The sequence below is a fragment of the Pelobates fuscus genome, chromosome 2 (genome assembly GCF_036172605.1).
Source record: "Pelobates fuscus isolate aPelFus1 chromosome 2, aPelFus1.pri, whole genome shotgun sequence".
NCBI classification, from domain to species: domain Eukaryota; kingdom Metazoa; phylum Chordata; class Amphibia; order Anura; family Pelobatidae; genus Pelobates; species Pelobates fuscus.
In genome coordinates this window covers 350,005,621-350,021,902 of record NC_086318.1, presented here as the reverse complement: position 1 = coordinate 350,021,902, position 16,282 = coordinate 350,005,621, and the positions used below count along the sequence as shown (strand labels likewise).

At 39.5% G+C, this 16,282-nt stretch overlaps 1 protein-coding gene across 1 annotated transcript in view; it reads left to right on the top strand.

Moving 5' to 3' along the window:
* The window catches only part of IGF2R (insulin like growth factor 2 receptor), a 110,821-nt gene that overhangs the window by 36,509 nt on the left and 58,030 nt on the right, over positions 1-16,282 (top strand). Inside the window, exons 2-9 of the mRNA XM_063443608.1 lie at positions 26-168; positions 2,856-2,971; positions 8,717-8,815; positions 11,527-11,659; positions 14,421-14,541; positions 14,755-14,860; positions 15,071-15,233; positions 15,757-15,931. Coding sequence (XP_063299678.1) covers positions 26-168; positions 2,856-2,971; positions 8,717-8,815; positions 11,527-11,659; positions 14,421-14,541; positions 14,755-14,860; positions 15,071-15,233; positions 15,757-15,931 — 1,056 coding nt within the window. The remainder of the gene's footprint in view (positions 1-25; positions 169-2,855; positions 2,972-8,716; positions 8,816-11,526; positions 11,660-14,420; positions 14,542-14,754; positions 14,861-15,070; positions 15,234-15,756; positions 15,932-16,282) is intronic.

The following is a 16,282-nucleotide window of genomic DNA, read 5'->3' as shown; positions in this document are numbered from 1 at the left end:
TTATTTCACTCTATTCTTTTGACAGTCACACGTGGGAAGCAATTGATACAGAGAAACATATCCACTACAAAATCAATGTGTGTGGTAAATTGCCAGCAGGAGATTGTGGCGGTGCCGAGACAGCCGTTTGTGCTCATGATTTTGCCAAAAACACCTCACAGCCAGTCGGTAAGTGCAATAGAAGGATATTGGCTTGATTTTTAACATTATCTGCTCAGACACAATGTTGGTATATTTGTCTAGCCCCCACTGTAGCGGAGGCCTGGTATTCCACAGGTTAACTCCATTAAAGATCCCAGTGAGGCTCAGGAACAAGTAGTAAAAATACCATGAAGTAATTCCAGCAAACAAAGTAATCCACAAATATCCCCATACAGATCCCAATGACTGGACGACACACAGCATCAGGAGCAGAACTGACTTTTAATCCACACAACCTCCTTTTAAAGCATTCTCCCATGCAAGGGAGGGATTCACTATAATTGGTCAAGTAGCTAATAATATAACAGTTACCTCCCACACATCTCCTCCTCCCTCCTCCTCCTCCTGACACATAATCCTATTAAACATACTGTACTTTTCCCTGAAATCTAGATGTACCCCAAAACACGCAGTGAGAGTGATAATTTGGGTATCCCCTGGTAGCCCTGATCTGGGTGACTAACATATCCAAAATTCACCCAGATCGGACCAGGGGTTTGATAGTTAGGTGGAGGGTGTAATTTGACCGACCGCACACGAGGTGGTATCCGAAAAAGGCTCCATGCGTTTTGGCCTTGCGGTCGGTCTCTGTTCGGGAGTTAAAACACATAGAAATACCTGCCATCCACAGCTGATCTTCCATTCGTATTAATTCCCTTGTTTGGTACATTGCTTTTACCGAACGAGGGGCTGCCTAGTCTCTCCGTTCGTGAGTTATGAAACTCTGGAGGTCTCAGCGGTGTTCGGTTGTTTGAGTGTCCGATTTGAGTTCCAGACACTCGACGACCAAACACCGCTGAGGTTCGTATGCCGAACGGCGACCACACAGGCACATACAATGAAACAATAAAGCTGCGGTTTTCAGAGTGTGAACGCTTAACGAGGCGCAGGCTTCTCACTGGGGTGGGGGTTTGCAATTTTTAGATTTAGGCCTCCCACCACTTCTCTGAACAATCAGTTGTTTACCTCTAACCCAATGGTGAGACCATCTTCTCTCCTCTGCTCCGCTCTACCTTGTAGCAAAGCATTAAATGCGTACATTGTAACTGCTGTGCCACCACTGAGAGAAGTCACCACGTCCACTTTAAGTGAACGCTCAAAGTGAATGAGCAAAGCAGCACTCCCGGCTGTCTGACCACAAAGAGGTGTTACTGAAGGGGGCTTGTAAAATCAAATTTTTTTGAAAAATGCGTAAAAAAAAAAAAAAAAAACTAGAAAACTAGCACTTTATCTCTAAAGCACTTCAGCAGGGGGCTTTAAGTGTTCCTTTAATGCAACGTAGGTGTTGCTGTTTTTCTTAGATATCTGACCTGCTTCTGCTTTTCAAACATAATTGACATGCTTTGAAGATAAATGCTGCTGGTTTCAACATATAATCCCTAGTGATCTGTCACAATACAGTTGTCTTTAATCTGGTTAGGCCCCTTTTTTTATTTTTTTTATTTTCTTGTTTTAAGAACCTTGGTCCCTTTTTTTTTTTTTAAATGTTATAAAATGTTCTAAAGGGGGTGGTCGACTTTTTAGCAGCACTGTTCTAAAGACTTTAAAGTACTTTGGCGTTTCAGTCCTATTTTATGAAATAAATGTGGGGCTGTTTGTGGTAATGTGTTTGTGGGTGATCTGTCCTGTATTGTGGTGGCTGTTTTTGGTATTGCATGTGGGATGTTGCTTGTGTAGTTGTGTGCATGTGTGTGAGTTGTCAGTGGTGTTTTGTGTGTGGGTCACTTATAATATTTGCAAGTTGGAGAGGCTTCTTCTGCAGCTGTATATATCTGGCTGTGTGGGTGGCTTCTCTGTCGTGCTGTGGGGACCAAGCTGGCCAGTTTTGATTCAAGGTAGGGGCTTTGGTGGCCTTTGCACGATGCTGCCTCTAGTCAGATCCCTCTTGACAAGTGCTGGGAGGTAGTGATGTGAGATCACTTCCTCCAGGCACTGCATTGAGTAAATTGTGAACGACATCTCACCACTAGTGCTAAATGTGTGGTTGCCAATAGCAGATACCTGAAGAAGTCAAACAGAGACCAATGCAGCATCCTCAGATCTCCCGAGCCTGTTTAAGTCTGGCAGCCTTGCATGCCGTAGCTGCTGCCCCATGTTTTAAAATAACTTTGATAAGACCAGAGGTAGATAATTGTGGCAATACAGATGTTTGTGTCTACAATTCCAGTAATGCCCAGACAGCCACTGGCTAAATTGATTGTCATTTTGACCATATGGCTTCTCTTCTGCCAATGGGCAGACTGTCATGCCAGGTTTTGTGATAGAAACCCCAGCTTTTCTATCTGTGATGCATGTTTGAAACAGACAGTTAGCTTTGTGCTCAGCAGTATGGAATGAAGTGGCAGATTTTAGGTACTTCTGGTTTTAATGTGACAGGACCTTAAATACTTTCAGAGAAATGTCTTTTTACTTAATAAAGTGAAAATGTACAGAATATGTTTGTTCCAGTGTGTGTTCAATCTGCACATTTGCATAATTCACACTAATAAAACCACTCCACGACAACAAATTTGTTTAGAACATGTAAGTGGAAGCATTACTTTTTCTAAATATGCATTTTTATTTGTCATTTTACATTTTCCCCCAATACTAATTTTTACGATTTCATTTTATTTGTAAAAATAATCTTTTTTTTTTTTCCCCCCCCCCCCCAGGTGATTTACTAGTGCAAGCTACAAAGAATCTCCTTGTGTTTAACTCTATGCAAAAATGTCAAAACAGCGAACATTATATCCAAAGCAGCATCAATCTCATTTGTGCAACAACACTGGTCAGTTTGTGTCATTGTAGCCTGTTCTTCTTCTTTTTTTTTTTTTTTTTTTATTATAATATATTTTTGGTTAAACTTTAATTTTATAAGTTTATCCTACAATATTAAATCATTTGAAAAACCTATTCAACAATATTAAATTGAGGTCTTGATAAAGTTGTACTTTCTAATTTTTATATACATCTTTGTTTTGTTTTTTTTTGGGGGGGGGGGGGTGGGTAGGGTCGAAATGCATTAAAAAATTTATAACTTTAGTATTGTGGTTTTAAAAAAAAATAAAAAAAAAATATATATATATGTTCATGGTCCTTGGCAGTCCTTGAAGTAATACTGTGTTTGGGTGTGTGTGTACATGAACAGGGCCAAATTTAACACAGGGCATGCATAATGACTAGAGCTATAAAACAGTCATGGTATACAGTCTCATATGCATTTCATGTAACTCACTATAATTCCTCCTTTAAAGCTGCCCTGTGGAATGCACGCTCTGTGTGCAGCACTGTTAAATCAACTTCCATCCATCACCTATTTTTCTCACACTCCCTAAAGCTACTTGCACTAACAGAAACATGGCTCTCTACTTCTGATACTTCTACCCCTGCCTCACTATCCTTTGGTGGTCTTCACTTTACCCACAACCCAAGACAAGCTGAGAGTATATGTGGATGTGTAGGTTTTCTGCTTTCACCCCCACTGCTCCTTTAACCCCTTAAGGACACATGACGTGTGACATGTCATGATTCCCTTTTATTCCAGAAGTTTGGTCCTTAAGGGGTTAAAACTCTGCCCCCCCCCCCTTTCCTCTCTTTCCCATCATTTGAAATTCATTTGATTCATCTTTTCAAACCCTTCTCTGCTAACATTGCCATTATGTATCTTTCCCCTCTCTTCTTCTTTGACCACTTTGCTGCCTGACTATCCTTCTTCCTCTCTTCTAATATTCCATCCCTAATTCTCGGGGACTTCAATATTCCCATTAACCCACCGTTGACCTGAGCAGCCTCTAAACTACTTTCAGTTACTTCCTCCATTGGGTTATCGCAGTGGACTAATTCTCCCACCCATGTAGCTGGCAATACATTCGACCTCATTTTCTCTTATGCATGTACAGTATCCAATATCTGCAACACTCCACTACCTCTCTCTGATCACCACCTCTTATCATTTGCTCTCAATTACCCCCTTACCCAACAACCTCAGCCCAACTCCCCTCAACTCAGGAGGAACCTTAATTCTATTGACCTCCAGCAACTGTCAGTTGATACTGATTCACAACTGCTATCCATTCCTTCCCTCTCCTGTCCATCTCCACATATAACCTCCTGCAGCCCCGCTCACCTCTGCCTTGAACGCTGCAGCCCCGCTCCAAACATGCACCTAGAGGAGGACATGCCCTCCAACCGTGGCATACTAAATCAACACGCTACCTGCAAAGTTGCGCTCGTTGTGCTGAACGCTCCTGGAGGAAGTCACGCACCCAGTCAGACTTTCTCCATTATAGATTCATATTGTGTTCATACAGTGCAGCCCTTGCCCTCGCCAAGCAGTCATACTTTTCCTCTCTCATTAGTTCATGCTCCCGCAATCCCAAGGGTCTCTTTGACACCTTTAACTCTCTTATTCGCCCTGCTGTGGCCACCCCCCAAACTAACCTTACAGCCGATAGCTTTGCATGTTACTTTACCGACATGATTGAACAGCTAAGGAAATAATTCTCCCCACCTTGCCGTTCTCTTTATCAACCACACGTAGATCATGCCTTTCCTACCCTTCAGACTTTCTCCCCGGCTACTGAACTAGAGGTGGCAGCGCCTCTCCTTTCCTCTCGTCTCACCACTTTCCCGCTCGCTTCTGTCCCATCTCACCTTATCAGATCTCTCTCCCGTTGTTTTGTGCCTTACTTAACACACATGTTCAACTGCTCTCTCTCTCTCTTCTGGCATTGTCCCTGCTGAACTTAAACATGCCACTGTAGTACCTATCCTGAAAAAAACCAAAAACATCTTGACCCGTTCTCCCCTTCTAACTATCGTCCCATATCCCTACTCCCTTTTTCTTCAAAGCTTCTGGAAAGACTTGTCTTTACCCGTATGTCTCACTTCCTCAATTCCAAGTCTCTCCTTGACCCTCCTCAATCTGGCTTCCGCCCTCTCCACTCTACTGAGACTGCTCTTATCAAAGTTTCCAACGACCTAATCGCAGCTAAATCCAAAGACCACTACTCCATACTAATTCTTCTTGACCTGTCTGCGGCCTTTGACACCTTTGATCATGCTCTCCTTCTTCAAACTCTTCAATCGCTTGGTCTCTGTGACTCTGTCCTCTCGTTGTTTTCCTCTTATCTCTCTCAACACTCATTCAGTGTCTCCTTTTCTAATGATACCTCCTCCAGACATCTTGTCTTGGTTGGAGTGCCCCAAGGCTCTGTCCTTGGTCCCCTTCTATTTTCTCTTTATACTGTCTCTCTTGGCAAACTTATTGCCTCTTATGGATTCCACTACCACCTGTACGCTGATGACCACCAGATATAGCTCTCCTCCCCGGACCTCTCCCCTGATGTCCTGCAATGTGTCACTGCTTGCCTATCTTCCATCTCTGACTGGATGACCTCCCACTTTCTGAAACTAAATCTCTCTAAAACTGAGCTCCTTGTCTTTCCTCCTCCTAATACTAATCCTTCTCTTTCGATCTCCCTTCAAGTTAGTGGTATCCACATCAGTCCATCCTTGCAAGCGCGCTGTCTTGGCGTCCTACTTGATTCTGGCCTCACCTTTGAGCCTCACATCCAGTATGCTGCCAAATCCTGTAGATTCCATCTTAAGAACATAGCCTGCATCCATCCCTTTCTTACACAAGATGCTATCAAGGAGCTTGTCCGTGCTCTAGTAATTTCCTGCATTGATTATTGTAACCCTCTCCTAATTGGTCTTCTCAAAAGCCATATTGCCCCGCTACAGTCTTTAATAAATGCTGCCACCAGACTAATTTTCCTCTCTAGTCGGTCCTTTCACACCTCACCCCTCTGTCAGTCCTTACATTGGCTTCCTGTATCCTACAGGAGTCAATTCAAAGTGCTAACCCATACCTATAAAGCATCGACCAATTCTAGCCCCTCTTATATCTCTTCACAGATCCATAGGTATGCCCCTTCTCGGTCTCTCCGCTCTGCCCGTGACCACCTCCTGTCTGCTGCTCACGGCTCACTGCGTACGGCCAACTCGCGATTGCAGGCCTTTTCACGGGCGGCTCCCTTCCTATGGAACAGCGTGCCTACCGCCATCAGTCTCTCCCCTAGTCTTCAATTGTTTAAGTGCCTTAACCCCTTAAGGACCAATCTTCTGGAATAAAAGGGGATCATGACATGTCACACATGTCATGTGTCCTTAAGGGGTTAAAGCCCATCTCTTTAGGAAAGCTTATGGCCTCCCAGAGTAACCTCTATCTCTAACCTCTTGCTCTCTCCTCCAGCTCTGCTTCTCTCCCTTATTCAATTGCTATTTCCTGTCATAATGTGTTTTATACCCTACCTCCTATAGAGTGTAAGCTCGTTTGAGCAGGGCACTCTTTAACCTATCATTCCTGTAAGTTTTCATGTAATTGTCCTATTTATAGTTAAATCCCCCCTCTCATAATATTGTAAAGCGCTATGGAATCTGTTGGCGCTATATAAATGACGATAATAATACAATAGAAAACATATTAATACTTGTTTATAAGTGTTTTGTATGCCATGTGGTTATTATATTTCAAAAATATAGTGTGTGTGTCTAGAAATTATTTATGTAAAATTCCCAGAGCTCATATTACAATGTTAAACAAAAATCTGCACACCAGTCAAGCCATAAGACTTGCTTTTCCCACAGAAATCACACATTTGCAGTGATGTTACTACCGCAAAGAATTCTGGGTGGGCATATGTAAATTAGTTTAACAAAGAATCACATTTTTGACTCATTTCATTTTAAACATGGATTCCTTTGAGTCTGTGTTTGCTGTATACAACAACTTTGAAACACAACTTAGGAAAAGATGCAAAGCCATCCACACATGGACAGCTGTTTCATTTTTAATGCAATTTATTTAATGTATTTATTAAATGCAACCTCCCCTCCAAACAAATGTCTGTGACCACTGCAATGCCTTACCATTTTTCACCAATTTTATATGGCTGGGATATTTATGCTCCAGTGATCTGAAAATTGGGAGATTATTGTAACTCATTGAAGTTATACGCTCTGTCAGTAAACCAATACAGGTATTTCGCTATGAAAACATTGGGGATATATGACTAATTATGGTGCTTTAAAAGTAGACCGTCACCGTGGAAACCAATGGATTGTTCCCACTGAACATCCCAGTTTTAGAATCATGCCCCAGAATTACTATTTATACAGAAGCCCATTGTACTTCTCTAAATGTGCAACACAAGCCACAAACAGTCTTTTTAAAGCAGCTCGGTTAATTTTGTGGATCTTGGCATGTTTTGCAAAGACCCTAAAGGTGATCAGCTCTCTTTGTGTGTGGCGACTTGGGGATGAAGCAAATGGTAAATATACTTACCTGACGCTCTGTCTTGCAGACGCCACCCACCATCTTGGTTTTTCAGCTCCTGGTGCTTCAGCTGCCAGCAGTCCGCTTGCACGGAAGTACTCTCTGGTCCGTGGATGATCCCTCCATACTGCTTGGTACTCCACAGACCAACGCAATGCAGGGCATATCAAAAATGTGTTTGTAATGCCTCCAGACATTCAAATTGTGCATGTTCAAAGCAAATAAGTAGGTCTTCTTGCCAAAGATGGCTAATGACCACCGCCACCACCACCACAATGCAAGGATAAGCAAGAGATGCACTTAATAGATGTAGTAACTTGTATGTATTCATTATAAAATAATACAAAACCAGGCTAAGTTATATGCACTCTTTTATTATCCGTAATAATAAAAAGCACTAACCGTTTTGATAGGATATGTGTAGGACATGCAAGGGTTCAGTGTGTAGATCGGTTTACATTTCGTTCTGCTTAGTGGGTTTCCTTTAATATTATTAACCCCTTAAGGACCAAACTTCTGGAATAAAAGGGAATCATGACGTGTCACACACGTCATGTGTCCTTAAGGGGTTAAAGGAATACTATAGTGTTAGTAATGCAGACCGGTATTCCTGACACTGTAGTTGTAAAACGCTGTTTAGGTGGCTAGCCCCGTTGCCTGATTTAAAAATGTAATTTACTCCACTTATTTCCAGTGCCTCGTAGGCTTCTTTGTGGTTGGTTCTGCCCCGCTCCACCTTCTTGACTGAGATCATCAAATTTGCCACCGAGACAAAACAATGGTATCCTATAAGAATGCATTGAGAGACTATTGGCTGTGCTGTGCCAGTCAGCATCTCTTCATAGAGATGCATTGCATCAATGCATGTCTATGGGAGTGTTCATTGTCTCCATGCAGAGCGTAGAGACTCTGAACGTCATTGCTGCACACTGTGCAGCACTGACCAAGAAAGCACCTCTAGTGGCCGTCTGAGTGACTCTGAAAGGGCAGTGTTTATATTAAAATGTAGCTATACCTGTTCTGGTGACTATACTATCCCTTCAATTTTTAGGTCAAAGCTTTAGCTTTGCTTTATAGGTACCACCCTCCATCTCGATGTTTCTCCTTGTCACTAAACATTGGCCCTGTATAAATGGTGGTGATAATTCGTAGCCTGTTGGTTTTTCTCTAATTGTATTTATTTACTCACTCTAGGGTACTCCTGAATTTGTGATCTCAGAAGAGTGTGTACATTACTTTGAGTGGAGAACCTTCACAGCATGCAAGAACAACAAATTTAAACCAGTTAAAGAGGTAAATTATTTTATCTATTTTGTATTTCATTGTACTCTTTCATTAAGTTATAACAATGCAGTCCATGCATTTTGCATTGCAATAGGATTTTTAAGGTTGTTTCAATCAGATTACTGTTTGCTGAAAATCAAGAAAATAAATAAATATATATATTCAAATGCTTTAGTTTCTCATAGAATCTCTCTAGAGGCGTAAATGCAGAGAGGATCGTTTAGATAATTTTAATGCCTAAAATATGGCTTATTGTTGGTGAAACCGCTCCAACCCTATAGAATTATATGACTGTGTATATAGTTGATGCATATCATTTAAAAACAAAACATCAATAAGGTATTTATTGATCACCATGAGTTGTTAAATAGTGGAGTTGCAGTTTTTTGTTTTGTTTTGGTTTTTCTAGTGTGTGTGTGTGTGTGTGTGTGTGTGTGTGTGTGTATATATATATATATATATACACACACACACACAATTATTGGTTATCTGAATTTCTTTTAATGAATACAAGAAAATAATAGTTCAGAAACATTGAAACAATATATCTGTGAAGAAATGTGCTTTGTATTGTTTCTGCATGTAATATGTTTGATATATTACCAGACTTTCATTAAAGTATCCCTGATTTTTCAATAATAATGCTCTGTTGGAAAAAAATATGCCTCAAGACCATGAAGCCATTTTCCTTCTCCCCTCATATCGTAAATGAGTAGACCATTTCTCTTAATAAAGAATATATTTGGTTTCATTATAGCACCACAGCCATTACAGCTTTTTGTAATCGTTATTGTGCAAGTGGTCTTTTTGTCTAACCTTTTTCAATTGGTTTTATGAAAACCAGCTTCTCTAGCACTCAAAGGCCAGTCCCTCATCTATCTCTCTTATAGTGTGAAAGTTTAGTTTTTGCATTATTTGACTTCCAATGAAAGACTGGAAATTCTGGACTAAACCTGCCCACGCTCTCACAGCCTATCATTGCCAGTTTGGGTTGAACACCAATAGAGCGTCTGAGCTTTGGCGGACAGTGGACCACAAGTTTTTGTCAAATTGCGTGTGCAGATGCAATGGCTCCGCACATCGCGCCGCTTTAGTAGGCCTTCCTCATCTGTTCCCACATAGCTGCAATGAGCACCAGGATTGTTTACTTTTTGATAGTAATGGTTTTGCTGCTATCCAGAATTTTAAGGTTGGGAAAAGCTAGTTCCTCTCATATAGTGTTTATTTTAAAATAACTGATACTATCTATACTGGTGATTGCCCCCTTTAAAAAGCAAATCATTGTGGGCTCACGTGTTTTTTTTTTTTTTTTTGTTTTATCCTTGGGGTGCATATGAAAAATTTATTGACGTCCTGAAATGCTACAATATATCTCCATAGTTAATGGAGCCATTATAGATATTGAAACACTGCTTCAATCGTGCAGTATCTGTTATAGCTCAGCACATATTGCTGTGCTGTAATAATGCAAACTGTTGCTGATTCATATCTGGCAATTCATCTAGTGATAAATTATATGGCTCTACTTCGTATTAAAGGATTACTGTGTTTTCTATCTGAGAGACTTTGGATGTTAAAAACAAAAAAAAAAAACCAAAAAAAACAACTTTAACGTAATGGAGCAGTTTTGGTGTAGATCATGCCTTTGTAGTTCAGTGCTCAGTTCACTGCCATTTAGGAGTTAAATCACTTTGTTTCTGTTTATGCAGCCCTAGCCACAACTCCCTGGCTGCCTGCATGAAAACAAAATGGTTTAAATTTCAATCAGATGTAACTTACTTTAAATGTTTGTCACAGCTCAGTAAATTGAACTTTAATTACATATAGGGAACTCTTGCATGGTCTAGCAAGCTATTAACAGAGCAGGATATAAGAAATTATAAATTAAACAGAATTCGCAATAAAGGTAGTGTAAACATTAGATCACTCTTTACAGGAAGTGTTTAGGAAGGTTGTGAAAGTCACATGCAAGAAGGTGTGGCTAGGGCTGCATAAATAAAGTTATTTAACTCCTAAATGGCAGAGAATTGAGCAGTGAGACTGCAGGGGCATGTTCTATACACACTGCTTCATTATTCTAAAAAGTTGTTTTGGTGACTATAATGTCCCTTTAACATGTATCACTATAAATCTTTTCTTTGCTTCCTGACTGTATAAACCAATCTCTCTGTACCTGTATTGTATTTAACAGCCTTTCCAATGTGTTTATCAGAGTGCTTGCTGTAACTGTAGCTAAATGAGTAAGTTGACACAGAATACAAAAAACACCCCTGGCATCTCTTCAGTGTCATCTCACATCCACTGATGTAGTAAAAAGCTTGGAAATGTCACACTAAAGGTGTAGGCCATTTTCTGATGCCATTTGTAGCCATAGCGGTAGCTCTCCAGTCCCCATTTAGTTTGTATGGATGCAGTAAGCAGAGATGACAAAAAAAGATCCTCAACTAAACTACAACCCCCATGATGCTTTGCTAGCTGGCCCTTGGTTGCCTGTCCCTTTTTTTTAAACAATCATTCCACTTCTATAAGTGAAGTGAAATCTGGTCAAGTATATATATCTAGAACTGAAACCTAACACACGGACAAAATGATTGTTTTATACATATATCATTTAACAGTGCAATTTAGTGAGTGAAATAATTAAAAATGCTTGAAGATAATTGCCATTGACCGTTCTAAAAACACAAATGTGTACCAACTACTGTCTCTTTAATTCATAGGTGCCGTGTTATGTTTTTGATGAAGACAATCGTAAACATGATTTAAATCGCATGATTGGGATTAAAGAAGTGTACCGTGTTGACGACTGGGATACTGATGCTGACTTGTACATTAATGTTTGTCGAACTTTTGGTAAGTTCTTTATTCTGTGTATCCAAGGTAAATACAGAACGTAGTTCTACTTCTTTCTCTGTATGTGTACACATTTAGGGGACCGAAGTAGTTAAACATATTACAATATATGTCAAAAGGAACAGACCTGTAAATAGTTAGAACTTTGAAACCAGTATAAAACAAATTGTTCTACAATTTAGAAACTTGTAGCTTGTTTGGGTATTTGGAGTACAAGTGCTCACTAAATGGTTTATGTAGACCGTTTACTGTTCTGCACATAATATATAATTTTTAAAATTGTTTTATTTATTAGAAGCTAGACTTCAAAATTAAGCAATTTAAATAAATACCTAATCCAGCAGAGCTTTATGGAATAAGTAGTTTATACCCCATACTTTATATCTACCCCACATTTTATGAATGGAGCTCTTGGTAATCGCCATACCACTTGTCATCAATTTTATACAGTCTGATTCACACATTTGTAAACTAGGCAGTGTGCCTTGATTTTATTGACCAACTGACCACACAGACATGCAGCTGTGAGTCGTCTGTCTCCAAATTACAGCAGTTAAAGGGACACTATAGTCACCTGAACAACTTTAGCTTAATGAAGCAGTTTTGGTGTATAGAACATGCCCCTGCAGCCTCACTGCTCAATCCTCTGCCATTTAGGAGTTAAATCCCTTTGTTTATGAACCCTAGTCACACCTCCCTGCATGTGACTCGCACAGCCTTCCATTAACACTTCCTGTAAAGAAAGCCCTATTTAGGCTTTCTTTATTGCAAGTTCTGTTTAATTAAGATTTTCTTATCCCCTGCTATGTTAATAGCTTGCTAGACCCTGCAATAGCCTCCTGTATGTGATTACATTTCAATTTAGAGATTGAGATACAATTATTTAAGGTAAATTACATCTATTTGAAAGTGAAACCAGTTTTTTTTTTTTTCATGCAGGCTGTGTCAATCATAGCCAGGGGAGGTGTGGCTAGGGCTGCATAAACAGAAACAAAGTGATTTAACTCCTAAATGACAGTGAATTGAGCAGTGAAAATGCAGGGGAATGATCTATACACTAAAACTGCTTTATTTAGCTAAAGTAATTTAGGTGACTATAGTGTTCCTTTAAGTCACACTGAGAAAAAAAAAAAAAGAGTAAAGGGTAAATTTTGCACCGTGAACTCTGCAACATTGTTGTGGTCATTAGAACTTCCGTCCAATGGGATATTGAGAGAATGTGTGTGCCGTTCCCACCAGTAGCAGTCGGCAGTTAACCGCTCCTTTTGTAGGGTTGATTGCCAAAGAACATTGCATATTTTATTCTTGACATTTCTTAGCAGATACTTTCTGTGATGCATTAAAAATTTATATAATCCTTAGGTCCTGTTGATTTAAGCATTTCACAGGCAAAATATGCTTTCAAAGTGTTTTTTTTTTTTTTTTTTTCTTACATTTATCTTATTTATTTAATAGAAATTTCATCAAATACATAAAAACACAGTTTCTTACCCTATATAACTTTATCAGTCCAAATAATTCATTAAATGTATCACAAAATATAGACATCATATACATATATAGATATAACATATCAAGTCCTTTTAATATATGTCTATAGGAAGATTCAAATAATTAATTTACATATAAACATACAATTTTTGTATTTTTTTTTTATAATAATATAATTACCATAACACATACTCTGGCCGATTTTGAGGAGAGAAGTCAAAGTGTTTTCTATGTAGCTGAATAAGTGTTGTTTATCCTGTCTTCCCAATGAGTCACATGACATGCAGTAAAATTTGGTATGCTGTAGGTTGGGATTATTGCATATGAGAAGTCAACAAGTTTCACTGCCAGACCTATTGGTTTTTAAACCGGTTTAGCAGGATTGGATCTGGTATTAGTGGCATGAAACAGTCTTGGTTGTTTTGACTTGGGGGAAAAAAAAAAGACGTTTTGCGATTTACTAGTTGCAAATAGGGTTTGGATCAACTCAAGCATAACCATTTATATAGATTAACCAACCCGTGACAGATAAACTATTAGAACTGTCATATTATGCATTTGTTTTTAAATTTCACAATAAATCCTCTTGTACCGCTACCTTTTTATTATTTACTTTTCTTTAAATTGTAGTTTGAGTTAAAGGACCACTCTAGGCACCCAGACCACTTCAGCTTAATGAAGTGGTCTGGGTGCTTGGTCCAGCTAGGATTAACCCATTTTCTATAGACATATCCGTTTCAGAGAAACTGCTATGTTTATAAATGGGTTAATCCAGCCTCTAGTGGCTGTCTCATTGACTGAATGCGCGCTGAATGCGCGCGCGGCTCTTGCTGCACATGCGCATTCAGCCGAGGAGGAGGAGGAGAGTCCCCCGCCCGGCGCTGGAGAAAGAGTTAAGTTTAACCCCTGCCACCCCCTAGAGCCCGGCGGGAGGGGGGGACCCTGAGGGTGGGGGCACCCTCAGGGCACTATAGTGGTCCTTTAAGCACAACATAGAATAGAATGAGAGGTTACACATTACACAGGGAATCCACATGGGAATTGTAAGTTCTATTACAAAATGGCCAAATTGTCGAATTTTGCCAGCTCTCATATTTGCGTAAACAACCCTTATTTTGTTGCATTTGAGCCACCCGGGTGTAGAAATATAATCAGTTTGTTTGTTTGTTTGTTTTTCTTGAAGTGTCCATGCTGTTAAAATGTCTGAACCATGTGTTAATCCTAAAGTCTCTCCTCACTAATTATTTAAATACATTTTATTTATTTTCAGGCACATTAAAAGGGGACACTGCCGCTTGTCCTCCAGAAAGTGCAGCCTGCTTCATTAAAAATGGCAAAGCTTATAATGTGGGCAAACCCAAAGAGGCTCTCAGATCTGCTCTCAAAGACAGGTACAGGGTTTTTTAATTTTATTTTTTTACATTTTTTTTGAAAAGTTTGTTTTCAAAATGATTTCTTTTGGACTTTACCCTGTGTAGCTAGTGTTCTTGGATGCCTTGTAGGTGTAGGTCCAAATTGCATTATTTTTGTAATGCTTCCTAGTCTGGACATGCATGTTTTACACGCATGCCAATAACCAATCGTTTTCTTTCCTTTTCATCTAGACTTGAACTCCATTATGAGACCGAAGACTTACCCATACCAGAGTTTTGTAATGGCCACCAGCCTGCAGTCACCATTACGTTTATCTGTCCTTCAGCAAGTACAGAGGTAACATACAGTGCATAAAGATTGCGTTAGTCCAGAAAGGATGTCTGATTTAGCTTGTTGCATGTTTTTTAAGGTTTTTTTTTTTTTTTTTCCTACTCTTTTGTTTATTTTTACAAAAAATAAGTGGTTTAAATCTTTTTAATGGTGGTTTGGATAATTGGAGAGAACTTGATTACATTTTTTTGTTTTTGTTTATGTTTTCCCTTTTAGGGAACAAGTCCAAGATTAACAGCAAACACCAACTGCCGCTTTGAAATTGAATGGGTTACGGAAAATGCATGTCACCGAGACTACCTGGAAAGTAGAGACTGTAAACTCACAAGTGAACAGAGAGACATTTCAATCGACTTGTCCCCACTTAAAAAACCAATAGGTAAGCACCCACCGTGACCAGTCTGTCCATTTAGGGCTCTTCTGGTTAATTGGAATGTATTTGAGTCTTCAATTATAATAAATTAACTGTCTGTTAACTTCCAAATCCCCCCCCCCCCCCCCCCCCGCTACCTCTTGTCTCAAATCCCCATTATATCCATTAGATTGTAAGCTCACAGGCTATCTAGTTCATCACTTTGTATAAAAGAGCTTCAGTTGCTAGATTTCAGCTTACGGGCAGGGTCCCCTCTACCTTTTTGTATTTGTCTGTGTATATTGTATGTTCACTAATTGTACAGCGCTGCGGAATATGTTGGCGCTTTTTAAATACCAGTGATAAACCAAAAAACCTGTCTGCACACGTGTGTATTAACATGTAGGCTTCATATTGAATATTTTATGTAACGAAGGTTCTGCCATCAAGTAAACTTTTGGAAAAAAATTATTCAGTGTTTTTCATGAGGATCTAACGTGTCCAGATTGCTCTTTGTTTTGTTGATTTTATTTGTTTATCCCTTCTGTAGGTGATTTGTCACCCTATCGCGCTGAAGACCCAAGTGGTCAGTATATGTATTACCTAAACGTGTGTGGGAACACTACAGCGGGCAACTGTGAAGGTAACAATAACTCTGTCTGCCAAGTGAAGCTGTCCAACCAGCAACAAAAGTCTGCAGGTTCAAGCAAGAACCAAATCCTCAGGTATGGTATAGTGAAAAACCTCATTAAAGCCATCAAAGGCAAGAGGCGCCATTTTATTATAAGTAGCAAATTAATTTTCACTAAAATGGAAGCAGGTTTAGCGACTTCAATGTATGTTTCTTGAATGTACTTTGACACTATGAATTGTTTATTAAGGCTGTTTGGTCAGCTGTTGTGGTGCATTATTTTTTTTTTTTTTTTTTTTTTTATTGGGCCAATCTTTAATGGAATTGACATAACATATACAAATGCATTCTTTAAAGTAGTGAGAGAGACAAATACCTGCTTTGTTAACTTCTGTTCTATAGCCTAGTGGCAGAGGATAAAATTTAACCATTCTCACAACAGGAC